At 41.4% G+C, this 12,834-nt stretch overlaps 1 protein-coding gene across 5 annotated transcripts in view; it reads right to left on the bottom strand.

Annotated features, from left to right (window-relative positions):
* The window catches only part of frem2a (FRAS1 related extracellular matrix 2a), a 51,682-nt gene that overhangs the window by 29,119 nt on the left and 9,729 nt on the right, over positions 1-12,834 (bottom strand). For all 5 annotated transcript variants that reach the window (XM_076101913.1, XM_076101909.1, XM_076101910.1 and 2 more), the window contains exon 3: positions 4,864-5,010. In XM_076101913.1, coding sequence (XP_075958028.1) covers positions 4,864-5,010 — 147 coding nt within the window. The remainder of the gene's footprint in view (positions 1-4,863; positions 5,011-12,834) is intronic.

Genomic DNA, 12,834 nt, shown 5'->3' with positions numbered 1-12,834 from the left:
TTGCTTTCCTCCTTCCCTGATCTTCACCACCTGTACGTCCCGTAGTGATGGAGCATGTGCAGCAGCTCTCCCCCACCGTTGGTTGGCTTGCACAACAGCAGGTTTCATCAGGTAACCCTTGCAACTGCATCAATCTTCTGACACCATCGCTGGCTGTACAACTCCCCGCTTTCAATCCCTGACACACGGCATGGCTAATCTAATGTAATATATACACAACGACATCATGCAGTGTCTACTTGTGCTAGCAATTCATATTTTTAATTTTCTGTTCTTTTTATATTTACATGGCTGCTTTATGTCACTAATTATCTCTTCATGAACAGCTCTGGTTTTGTGGTGATCTTTTCTACTACCCACCCATAACTGCAATTAGCTCACTTCACACACACTTGTTCTAACTGGCCAAATCAATCACCTGATCTCAATAAAAGTGATTTTTGTTTACTGCTGAAGACCAGACTGAAGACAGAAAATCCCCAAAACTAGCAAGAGGTGAAAATTGCAGCAGCTTAGGCCTGGCAGGGGTTCACCAAGCAGGACACCAAGTCCCTGTTGATGTCTGCGTGTCGTAGACTTCAGACAGTCATTGACTGCCAAGGATTTGCGACAAAATACTAAATGTGATTGTTCTACTATCTTCCCACAAATTGGAGTTAAACAGGGTTGTAGTTTCTATGCTGTTCATCTGATGTGGGTGAAAAAGTTGACAATTTAGCCTCATAGTTATAATTTAATTTTGAATCCAATGGACTGGATGTTTTTTGGCATTTTACAGTGATGACATATGAACGTGTGTGTCTCATGACAATGAATATAAATATGTTTTTTAAGTTGCCTTTGCAGCGTTGATTCTGTTAAAAGTTAACGTCCAGAGTCAAAATGTGTTTCTGTTGTTTAGCCCATTACATTCCAATCCAAATTACAAAGGCAATGACAAAAATGAGACATATTACAACTTCAGTACCATCAGCACAGCAGTTTGTGTCAGTTTTGATAGTTAACTGACATTCAACGATATAAAGGCAAAATGGGGCAACTTAGGCGAGGAGAAAACTCAAAAATCATTAAGACTTCAGCCAAACAAGCAAGCATAGCCTCAACAACACTAACTCTCAATGAGATATTTGCTTAGCAACGACACAAACTACAGCCTAATAATGACTTCAATTGACACCAAACATCAACCCAAGGTAGTATTACTGTGGCAGCATCGTATTGCGTTGAATGGTGTTCCTGCTATTTTGTCCAACTCGAGTATGTCGCCACTCTGTTATCGGTTCATTCGCTCCGTTCGTCTGTTCACCAGCCCAGCAAATTGAAATCTATGAAAGTTATTAGGCTTCGATCACTTTCTGCTTCTCATTTTGTGTTGCCCTAAACTAGACCGTATTTCATCATCAGTGCCTGAACAGATCCACGCAAAAAATACATAGAGGTGCATGCATGCAAGAAAACATACACATTATATTTAAAAACACTAGAGTCAGGGTGACTTTGGTTTGGTGCTGTGGGGTAAGATCCACTTTTAAATATTCCCTCTCTTTAATCTTCCTTCAAGTGAAGCACTTATGCAAAAAAAAAAGCCTCAGCTCAACATGTTGTTGCTACGTCGGCCGAGAAGGAAATCACATTGATGCATTTTAGCACCACGTCTCCATACCATGCTCGTCGTTCATTCAAAAGGAGGTCTTGAAAGCGAATGTGTGTGCATGTGTTGTGTGTGTGTGGTCAGAGATAACCAGGTGCTCACACACCAACTGTGCAAAGAGATGAGAGTCAGAATGAAAGCTTTCATGTGTGCCCAAGAGATACACTCAAAACCTTCCCAAGAGGAGTCACATATACACACATGCACAAACACACACACACCAGCACATACACAGGTAGATAAGTATTAAAACTTACATAAACTGCTACACTGTGATGCTAACACCTGACCTGACGATTAAAAGGGATCAGAGTGATGATGAGAGTTAAAGCTGCTTACAGCTGCTGCTTCTCCCAGACTGAACGAGCTGCAGCATGACAAAGTCTGGGATAAGAGGAGCGTTCAGGGACAAAGTCATCCTCATCCTTTTAACCTGGGAATCCACGCAAACACTCAGAAACAACAGCCCAGCATGTTTTTGTGCTTATGTCTTAGATTAAATCACCTCCATCCAGCTGGTCAAAAGGTGTATTAAAAAACTGCTGGCATTGATCTTTGTGTAGCTGGCTTGATTTGACATTTTAGCAGCACAGAGAGCCAGAAGTGTGTTCTCTGCCCACTCTGTGTTTTGTACGATGACGATGAGTGCTGCAGCCGGCATAATGCTCACCTTATTTTTAAGTTTGCTGATGATTGTTGTCAATCTTCTGACAATCCTGTGATACGTCTCATTTTACAGCCTAATACAGCTAAAAGGCTAAGAGACGGCGTTCATACGAAACCAAAAGCAGAAAAGCAACCCCCCACGGATTGATGATAATCTGAAAAAAAATCTGATGATGATCTGAAATTTATGAGCATGTTTCACAAACTCAACAGTTCACTAATGCCTCATTTCCAATGCATGGTTCGATTTGACTCAACTTGACTCAAATCCCTTTTGGTATCATTTCCTTTTCCACTGCAGATTGTACCCCCTCGGTGTCGGCAGGATTTGAAGCTGAACGGCGTAGCGACGCTGCGTGAAACTGCAGTGCATCATCTTCAACGTGACACTCGCTGAACCCTTTCATCGGCGACCAAAAAGAGGAACGTCTGCAGTTCGTCACTTGCATGTATGTGGCGTAGTTCTAGGGGCTGCCATTTTTTGGAATCTGGGTCAAGTGAATAAAAAAAAATTGCGGCCTCTATTGACGTTAGCTTGGCCAATTTTAAACTGGTGGGTTTGTGTGGGATGTCTCCTGTTGCACTAGTGACATTCCTTTCTGACCAGTCACTGGTCTGCAGTGTTTTAACTCCACCTTCTTGGCTCAGCTCGATTGGAACCTCGACTGAGGTGGTAGCAAAAAAAGTAGGCCTATCAGGTACCAGGTAGCCCTTTATCCACAACCTTTGCTAATGGAAAACCCAAAAAGAACAAGTCGAGGTGAGTAGAGCCGTGCCGTACCATGCAGACGAAAGGTCTTCATGCCATCTCCATCCCACTCTTTCTTTTACACAGCTGTTCAGGGCCCTGACACATCAAACCCACCTACACAAAGCAGCTTGACAAAGACTGAGGCTTGCTTTGCCTCCCGTCTATTGTCATAAATCAGGCTACACACTGCAAAACGCAGTTGCGAAGACTACAACTAGCTGGTGTGAATGGGAGAAAATAATACCATGCCATTATAGATGTAAGGCGGTGGACCGCTGAGCTATATATAAACTGATCAACATGCCTTCATATCTACAGCTTTTCTTTACGTGGAAAGAAGGAGATGATGGGGTGACAATTCTGTTAATCGTGACACTAATGATGTTACTTCATCAATGACTTGATCTAACTTCAGTATCCTCACCAGTATTCATGCTCTCAGAGTTTTCTTTGTGGATTTCATTGTATCCACCGACTCCATGCAAAGCATTTGTATTACTTCTTGACACAGTGTCATGTTGATGGATTTCTCACCCCCTCACAAACTACTTGCCCAGCTTGGTGAAATAAAGCTGAACTTTGAAAATCAAAGAAATAAGTGTGTTGAAACACTCAAAAATACTCTTCTTGACATTGTTGTCTTGTATGAGTTGGTAAAAAAAAAGGTTACAGGGCATCACACTGACCTTACATCTATCCCATCTCGCCTCCTCGAGCTCATAACACAACATTATTATTGCAAACCTTAAAATAGCTCAAGGCCAAACTAAATGACTTTGGCTTAGAGGATAAATCTGGTTACAGTGTGTGTTGAAAGGAAATGTTGCGATTGCTTTTTGGCTTCAACTGTCAGGGATTATGTTTGGTCTGTATGTGTGTATTGGAGAGTAGAACTCAGGGTGGATGATGAGGTGAATTTTGACATATGACCGCAAATGCCAAAATGTTGTACACTATCCACCATCATACCATCATACAAGTGAAAAAAGTAGAAAAATAAGGTTCAGGTTGTGTGTTATTTCCTGAATTTCAGAGCGTTTTGACATTATTTTCTGCGCACTTTTTTCTTTTATGGTTGTTACACACAGAGAGAGGAACGTAGAACAGACACAAACTTATATGAAGATTAGCCTGATGTAAATTAAGACAAGTTTAAATGAATGCTTCAGAAAAGGAAATCGTGGTAGATTGTCAATCTGACAGAAAGAAACAGGACTAAGAGGCTTCAGTCACGCTAACAGCTCTGTGAGGCTGTATTCAGGCACAACAGTGCTTTGAGCTAAATACTAACATCAGCATGCTAACAATTGCAAATTAGAGAAACAGATAATGTACAGCTGAGGCTGATGGGAATGTCATTGGTTTAGTCATTAGTATCTGGTCCAAAAACCAAAACCCAGACTATTTAAAACTTTGACGTGATGATGGCGCTGGATGAAAACTCAGGGCATCAACAAAGTCATAACAATTGTGTTTAACAGACTTAATGGCAATCCATCCAATTGTTGTTGAGACATCTCACTCAAAATGTAAAATGTCAACCTTATGGTTTTGCAGGAGATAAAGTCATGGGGATCACCAAAAGTATTTAGGATTTATCATCTGGGGACCATGAATATATGTACCAAATGTCCATCCAGCAGTTCTTGATAATTATATGTATTTTTCAGTCTGGACCAAAGTGGTGGACGAATTGACAGACTGACCCGGAGCCAACCCGCTGGCCTGGCTAATGACACAAGTCATGTCCTCTTGGATCAGAGAATAAGAGAGTGAGAGAGACAGAAAGACTAACCAATGAAAGACGTCTCTCCCAGGTAGCCTCTCCGCCTGAGCACCACCTCCAGGAACTTGTCCTCCTCGTCCACCACGTAGTACTCTTTCTCCAGAGAGATCCAGGCCCAGTCCAGACGGAACTGCTGTCCCTTGAGCTTGTTCCCACCTGGACGAAATACATAAACACATAAATACATTTCGTTACTCCTGATTGTAAATGTTTTTTCATTCTATTTTTTTGTTTGTTGATATTTAATATATATTTTTTAAAGTCTCTCATACCTACCTGAACTGACTAAATGTGTTTCTTCTTCAATAACCCTATGACGTCCCCTATGCAAGTGTGAACACACTGTCTCTGTTGGAATACTGTATGTGCCGGGGTGTGTCTGGGCTCATTTAACTACCAAATGCTGAGTTCAATATTCTGTGGGGGCAACTACTGTAAAACTAATGAAGATGAAATGTTTTAATTATGTTCTATGTGCCCTCAAAATGTTCCCAACACATCTGCTGCAGAACATTTACAGATTGTTAAAAAAAGAACCATACAAAATGACACCTTTCTATATCTAACAGTCGATCTTTTCATGTGCTCTCCAATTAAATTCAAATTTCCCTTTGTTAAACAGCATTTTGTTCTCGCTTGTGAACAGCCAATCAGTGTTGCAAATGACCACGTTAGTGCTAGGCTAATGGAGCTACTCAATAGCTGCCACTTCAACAAGCGGACAGGAAGGATGCTGCTTTGTGTGGCTAATTTACCCACCTGCAGGCGTAAAGGATTGAGCCCTGCAATAATGAAAGGAAATAATGAGATAGCATTGTAAAACTTGAATAAAAGAAGTGGATCGTTGTCTCTTTTTTCTACTTTTGTATAGGGATAAACAATGACTAAGTATGCATGGCATTCCTGTGAGTGCTAAACTAAGTTCCTGAGTGTGTGTGCGTTTTTACTGGCAGAAGGAAATGCAGAGGTGGAGGACTGTTTGCGCAAACGTAATGTGTAGGTTGTCAGAAAAGAAATCTCATTCAGTTCTATTGAGGACAATTTAAAAGCTGTTTGTTCTTTCCAGTCATTGATGCTTCTGAAATGCTGGAGCAGTAAGGCAGTTAAAAGCACACACGGCAGAGCACTTCACCTCCGCCATTGTCGAGGTCATAAACGGCAGCATAGTCGTTCAAACCTTATTGTGCAATAAAAGTGGTGATCCTCTGTTATTAATCCTGCACTGACAATCTGATAACATATAAAATAGTATTTCCCTATTGCGATCAATAAAATATCATCATAAAAAGGTGGAGATGAAACCCCCCCTTCCACAAGTACACAGGTTCAGCTCTCTGTTAGAATAAAGCTCTAACATTGTATGCCGACATGGTGCTAAAAGACAGCAGAGGTGAAAAGTTTAACACTTTCTGGCTTGGCAGACATAGCTACAACATGCTGAGGTGAGGAGGCAGCTAATATGATCAGAGCTCATGTATCCTCCAAAAAGCCTGTCGGCCAAGTTCAGGCTTCACTTAGCGGTTGCAATTACAAAATCCCACACACACACACACACACACACACACACACACACACACAAAACTTTTCAATCCCAACTTCACTGCAACCTTCACTTTCATCCCAGTTCCCTGATAGTAAATGCAGCATAAGCTGCCTGAGATCTTAGTGTGCCTGTGTTTGTGTGTGCATGTTTGTGTGTGTGTGTGTGTGTGTGTGTGTGTGTGTGTGTGTGTGTGTGTGTGTGTGTGTGTGTGTGTGTACCAGTCCTTCTGTGTGACCTCCCACTGAAGGAGCTGTGCAAAGACAATAAGGATTTGAGTCAGATGGCTGCAGACGGTCTCGTTCCTCCAGCCTTTGGGAAGGATAAAAGACCTCTCACATGTGCTGACCATACAGAAAATACAGCTTTGAAATCATCTTCAATGAGCTAAATTCACTTTAAACCCTCTTTCAAAGGCTTTCCTGAAAAAAAAAAAAAACTCAATACAACACACAAGGTTTTTTAGAACCAATTAGGAATCATAGTTTCTGCAGAGACAATTTCAAGGATCAGGACACTCTGAGAAATCTGCAGAGAAAAACTTTTGATGCGACAGCTATATCTATATTTTATAACCATAAAAGGTTTGATTCAAATGGCATGTAACCATATATGTTCTGTACTGCAAGTGAACATGTGCTGCACGTCATCTAAATTCTCTCACTTTCAGCAAAAAAACTACACTACACTGCATAAATCCACCATTTTTGATCTGATTCTGACTTTTTGAGACCACAGGACTGGCATGCACGTTCTGTTTGAGTCAGCTTGAGAGTTTAGTAAGACATAAAGAAATATCTCTGTACATCAGCAAAATTTAGTGCCACAACAACAAATGTTTCTTAGATTAAAATGAAAACAAAACTTAGCACGTAAAGCCAGGTCATTTAGATTAGAAACATCACCACCAGATACCTTTTTAATATATATATTTACTTAGTGAATCTTTTTATTCCAAACAAATTTGAGACAAAGCTCTTTGCTTCAGTCTTAAAAAAATCAGGGCTGTCTTGACTTTTCTTGAGTTTCAACTGTGTGTATCAGTGTCTGAGACTTCACATCCCAAATCAAAGGAAGTGTTTCACAGTGAGGCGATGCCGCCTGCTGCTCAGTACATTTATTCTGCTGCTGGCGGTGTGGCCCTTCCCTCACCGTTACGTCTCCATCTGCCTTCTGTACTCCTTTGTATATCCGAGTCCCCATCTCCCAGTACAACTGGCAACCAACAAACCCGCTGATCTCTCGAACCATGAAAAACTTTCGAGAAACAGAGGAGGTAATCGCAAAATCTCCTATTCATTCAGTTGGCAGCGATTTCCTTTTTACAAAGCATGTAGCATGTGAAGCGCTGCAACACCCTCTCTGCTAAAATAGACCACCAGCAATACTTTCGTAGTAATAGGAGCCCACGCACCATCCATCCGACAGGAATACCTCTCTAGATAGATTGCGATGCTTGAGAAAATACAAATATCTTGCTCCACCTCAGCATGTTTCAATACCTTTTAGTTTATCCTGACAGATGTGTGACAGTCGCTGTACAAACGTTGGGAGGCTTGGCGTGTGTGCAACTAGTGGAAAAGAGGATCACACAAAGACTGTGATGGGTTCAGCACTCAGCTGTGTCTTTCTTCTACAAGGTGTGTGTGTGTGTGGCGCCATGCATGCATCCGACTGAAATCAGGTAATTTTACAGGTCTTTTAGCAGCACCTTAATCCATTGGCTGTGTCTCTGTGTATTGCAAGGGTGTATCCCGCTACCTTTACACGTTGCCCAAGGCAATCAGCATGATAGCGGAAATCTCCTGAGGTGTGGTGAGATATATCAGTAGGCTGAACAGGAATTGATGGCCCTGGGCAAATGTGAGTATTTAAAATGCTGCTCAACTCGAGGGCAAGTTGAAGCCAACGCTTGTGCGCTTTCTTTGTTGTTAATTTACGAGGATCAAGTACATTTTGACTGTCGGACTGCCGATTAACTAATTATTTCCACCAGTCACCGCGTTTGATCAATCACTTCACAGGACGTCAAACCAAACCAAACGGAAGGACGACTCATACACAGCATATGTGATTGTGTCTCTGCGTGTGCCTTTGGGCAACACAGGAAGTGAAGGGCACATCCGTTACCCCCTCTCACCCATCTTAAAGAGATACAAGTTACAAAAAAAAAAAGGGTAATGTTTCCTGCTTACACTCAATAGCCATAAGGCACGACTGTGCTGCAGAAACACCTGAAGCAACCTGGCACATGAAACCATATGAAACTGACATCTGGGGCAGAGGATCCTCAGTCCTTTGAAGTTCTTGTGGTACACTTAATAACCGTGAGGTTTTTCACTGATGTCTACAAAGACAGCCGTATACGACCCTGGGCATAGCTTAAAGGGAGAAGGCTCGGGGACCAAGAAATGGTGGAGCCTCGAGGTTTATGTGTGCGTCTGCAGTTGTGCACGAGTGTGTAGTCATATGCCTGTTTCAATGTGTAAACGCCCACATGTCTCTGTGTGTGCCGAGTGCCGGATGAATGTCTGATGCAGGATTTTTTTTGTGCTCATCACAGAACTCCAGCACGCCCATCACTCCAGCAAGTCTCCCCATACCACTAATATAATATTTAACAGAGGGATGAGTTTAATGCATCTCGGGATGGTCACCAATTCCTGAGAGCAAACTGTGTCTAAGCACAGAGACGATAAACTAGCAACTGAAATCTCTGGTTTCTTTTTTTCTGCACTCATTTCCCTCCTTAAAACAACATTTTATTTTGCCAGAAAATGTTCGTTTTTACTTCGACTGTTTACTTGTAGACGCAAGGTTTTTGGTTGTGTTTCAAAATGCAAATAATAAAGCGGAGCTCACAACAGCTCCCCAGTGCCGTGTATTTTTAGATTACAATGCGTACAGAAAAATGGTAATAAAGGATCACTTTACATTTTTATGGTCATATGATTTAAATACAAATTAAAGATTAAGATCCATTCAAAATGATATGCCGGTAAAACAAAGACGGTAAGGATAATTTATGAAGGTCCATAAAACAGAGCTGGAGATCGTATGTGAGCTTTCCAACTGTTTCATTTTGGTATAGAGAAAGACTTTAGATGAAAAAATGAACTCCTAAAATTAAAGTAACTGAATGAAAAAAAAGTAACAGATAAACTGAAGATGAGAAAATCCAATGCCGATAATGTTGGATGTATTCATATAAAAATGTAAATTAGAACATTTCAGTGGCAAAATAAATGATCTGGCTTTTTGTTTACTTTTGAGATTAGGGTGTTTGGTCATGCTTGCGTGTTTACACATCGAGCGTCGGCTGTCAAGCACAGGGAGAAGCAGAATCAAAGATGATTAACATGATGAAAAATCTCTTCAACAAGTCTCACACTCTCATCTCAGCGCTCTAATTAGATGCAGATCATCGCAAGCGACATTCACAACTGCGGAATCTGCCGTAATCCTACAACAGAGAGATCCATCAGCACCAACGCTGACAGACAAGCACGGCAGGCGGGCACAGACGGCAGGAAAAGACAGCGAGGGTGTGACAGTAAAACCCAACGCTGACGCCTGACACAGAGTCGACGCTCGGCACAATAAACCGCAGCATATTTTGAGATTAAACTCGGCGAGACGGGAGGGCAAAATATTAAGACTGTACCTCCAGCGGAAACGAGGACATTGATAGGCCGTGAGACAGACAAAAATAACACTAAAGAAGAAAATATATAATAAACATGGGGGCTGAGCAGCAGAGTAAAACACTGAATAAAACACATCCAACAAGATCTAACACTGACAGTGTGAGAAGGGAGAGATGAAGAAGATAAAGATAGGAGTTTGGTCCTCGGAGAAGTGAGTGACAGTAAATTCCTGAATGCAGACGGATAAAGAAAAATCCTCTCCTAAAGCCAGGCGACGTGTTAGTGTGTGTGTGTGTGTGCCGCATGCTGATGTATACCGTCTGCCCAGATCTGTAAAACTTTGCTGAACAGGTTGACAACAAAAAAGGGATTAACCTCAATTTGTGGCCAGGGTGACAGTCAGTTTAAGCCTGTAATTGATTGTTTTTTTTAAGGTTCCTTCACTTCACCTTACAAAGCAGCTGAGAGGTATTAGTGAAGATGGTTGGAAAAAGTTATAGCACAATGAGTTTCAACTTTGGGAAAGAACAATGACAGCTTTTTCAATTCCAAAAATTCCAAGGAATCCTGCAATCTAAACCGGATTATCTCATTTACATTCAGTGAGTCCATGGACGACTTTACACTTCTTATCCAAGACATAATCAGAATCTGTCATTCTATCGAGTTAAAGAGTTTAAAAGTCATTATGGAAGCAATTTAAAATTGACTGCTGAATGCTTATAAATAATTTGCTGCGCTTATCATTCAACGGAGGAGAGGGAAACACAAGGACTTTTGGAGAGATGGAAAAAAATAAATAAAAAAAGGTCACAGTGGCGCCACAGATCCACACCCAATCACACGTCATGCACAAACAAAACGGACGATAAAGAACCGGTGCCCTTGCAGTGTAGTCTGCGCGATGATTAGTCTTCTAACCCCAACAAGGGGAATGTCAAACACACAGTTTTCTGTCATATTCAAGAGATATTTGGGAAGATCAAAGCTGTGCAATGTGTATTGTGTTGAGTAAAACATGGACACAATGGGGATATAGAGGCTGCAGGTGATGTTTTAAGGGCACATATTGTAAGTCTGGATAAAGCAGCGGTATGTCAGGGTTGCTATTGTGCAAGAGGGGCGAGGATGGGATGAAAGGATTCTATTGAAACAATCAACCTAGTTTGCAGTGGGAGGAGAAACGTACTGAAAAAAGACTGGATGAGCAGAGAGACTGGGACTAAATATGCTGGTCTTATTCAGCCTTCTCAGAAAAGATCTTTCTGTATTGAAGTGTAACTAAATGAAAATGACAAATGTCTACGTATTTTAAGTAGCTGGGTGCCGTCAGATACAACATGCAATTCACCCACTTACCGTCAGTGGTATCTAGCCGTACAATGCTTCTGTTTGACATATCTCAAAACTTGGAAAATAAAACCCAAACTATCTGCAGTACTCAAGTTAAGAGCAAAAATGTGTGCTTTCGTAATTCCGATGAACTGGCCTGTTACGTAGAACTGAATGATTAGATAATTAATCGATCAGTCAATGGACTGAAAATAATAGGAAAGTATTGTTATAATGAATTCATCGTTTACGCAGAAGTGGAACATTCTCCTGTTCCAGCTTCTCACATTTAAGGATTTATGTTGACATTTTATAGTTAGAGAAAAAAATTGGCAGACCAATCCGTAATGAAAATCATCATTAGTCTCAGACCTACTTTTTATATTGTGGTTTTATTTATGATTTTTCAAATTTCTACAAAGTCATTTTTGTTTGGAGTTGCTCCATTATAACTGTCAACGGAACATCCAATGGCCAAAGAGAAGCCTGGGAAACAAGCCATGTTGCAGCCCATTTCAGTTAACTATAGTGATCCCAGTGGGTATTAACCTGTGACAGAAGGTTCTTCCTGACACTCTTCCCCTGTAGATGAGCCTGTAATAGGGCCACGTAATTACCAGTGGCTGCCTCGGAGCTCTGCCCAGCTCAGACGCCCAGGGCTCTCATTACCCACAATGCTGCCTGGGCTCTTAAATATCAAACAACTCTTTGTGCTGGAGGCCCCACTGGCCCTTAGCCTACGGCTACCCCTCTGTGCCCTGCTGTGCATGCATGTGTGGGATTATTTGCGTGAGTGTCTACCAATGCACATCTGGATTGGTGTACCTGCTTCCGTGAATGTAATGTTTCACATTATGCTCACTTCCTGTAAAATACAGGCTTGTAGACACGGAGGAGTTGATTCGGGGGATTTATGGGGAGGAAGAAAACTGAGAAGGATACTTTGCACTTTGTTGTACGTGCTGCTGTGCTGCCTTTTAGCGGTATGTTAACAGGGTTTTATCTGGAATCAGTACCACCAACCCTCTTGCAAGGGAAGGATGCCCAAGAGGATCCCGTAAACGTATGGATTGATCATATAAACTCCTGTAAGTCAATTACAGAGTTCCCTTTTAAATGCCACAGGCCTTTTTTATTTAAGCCAAGAGCATAGAAAAAGAAAGAAAAGAAGCTTACATAAGCATGGACAATCAACCAGTCAATGTTTCTTTTTTAATGTGCATAAAGGACCTGTTACTCGTCTACACATTAGCACTTTCTCCCAAGTGCATAAGCACCACAATGTGAAAAAGGAGTGCAGGGCTATATTACAAAACCATTAGTTTGTGTTTTTAGCCCCAAATTGTGCAATACATGGTATTCTTCTTGTGTAATGTGGATGTAATTTTTGGATGTTGGTGGTTAAGGCATACGGTAGTTTGAGCAGTATTGTGATTTTCCCTTCAAAGTCCATTCAATTCA

The sequence above is a fragment of the Anarhichas minor genome, unplaced genomic scaffold (assembly GCF_050575085.1).
Source record: "Anarhichas minor isolate MPS153535 unplaced genomic scaffold, ASM5057508v1 ptg000027l, whole genome shotgun sequence".
NCBI classification, from domain to species: domain Eukaryota; kingdom Metazoa; phylum Chordata; class Actinopteri; order Perciformes; family Anarhichadidae; genus Anarhichas; species Anarhichas minor.
The sequence above is the reverse complement of the archived record's forward strand: the minus strand, read 5'-3'. Positions and strand labels throughout refer to the sequence as shown.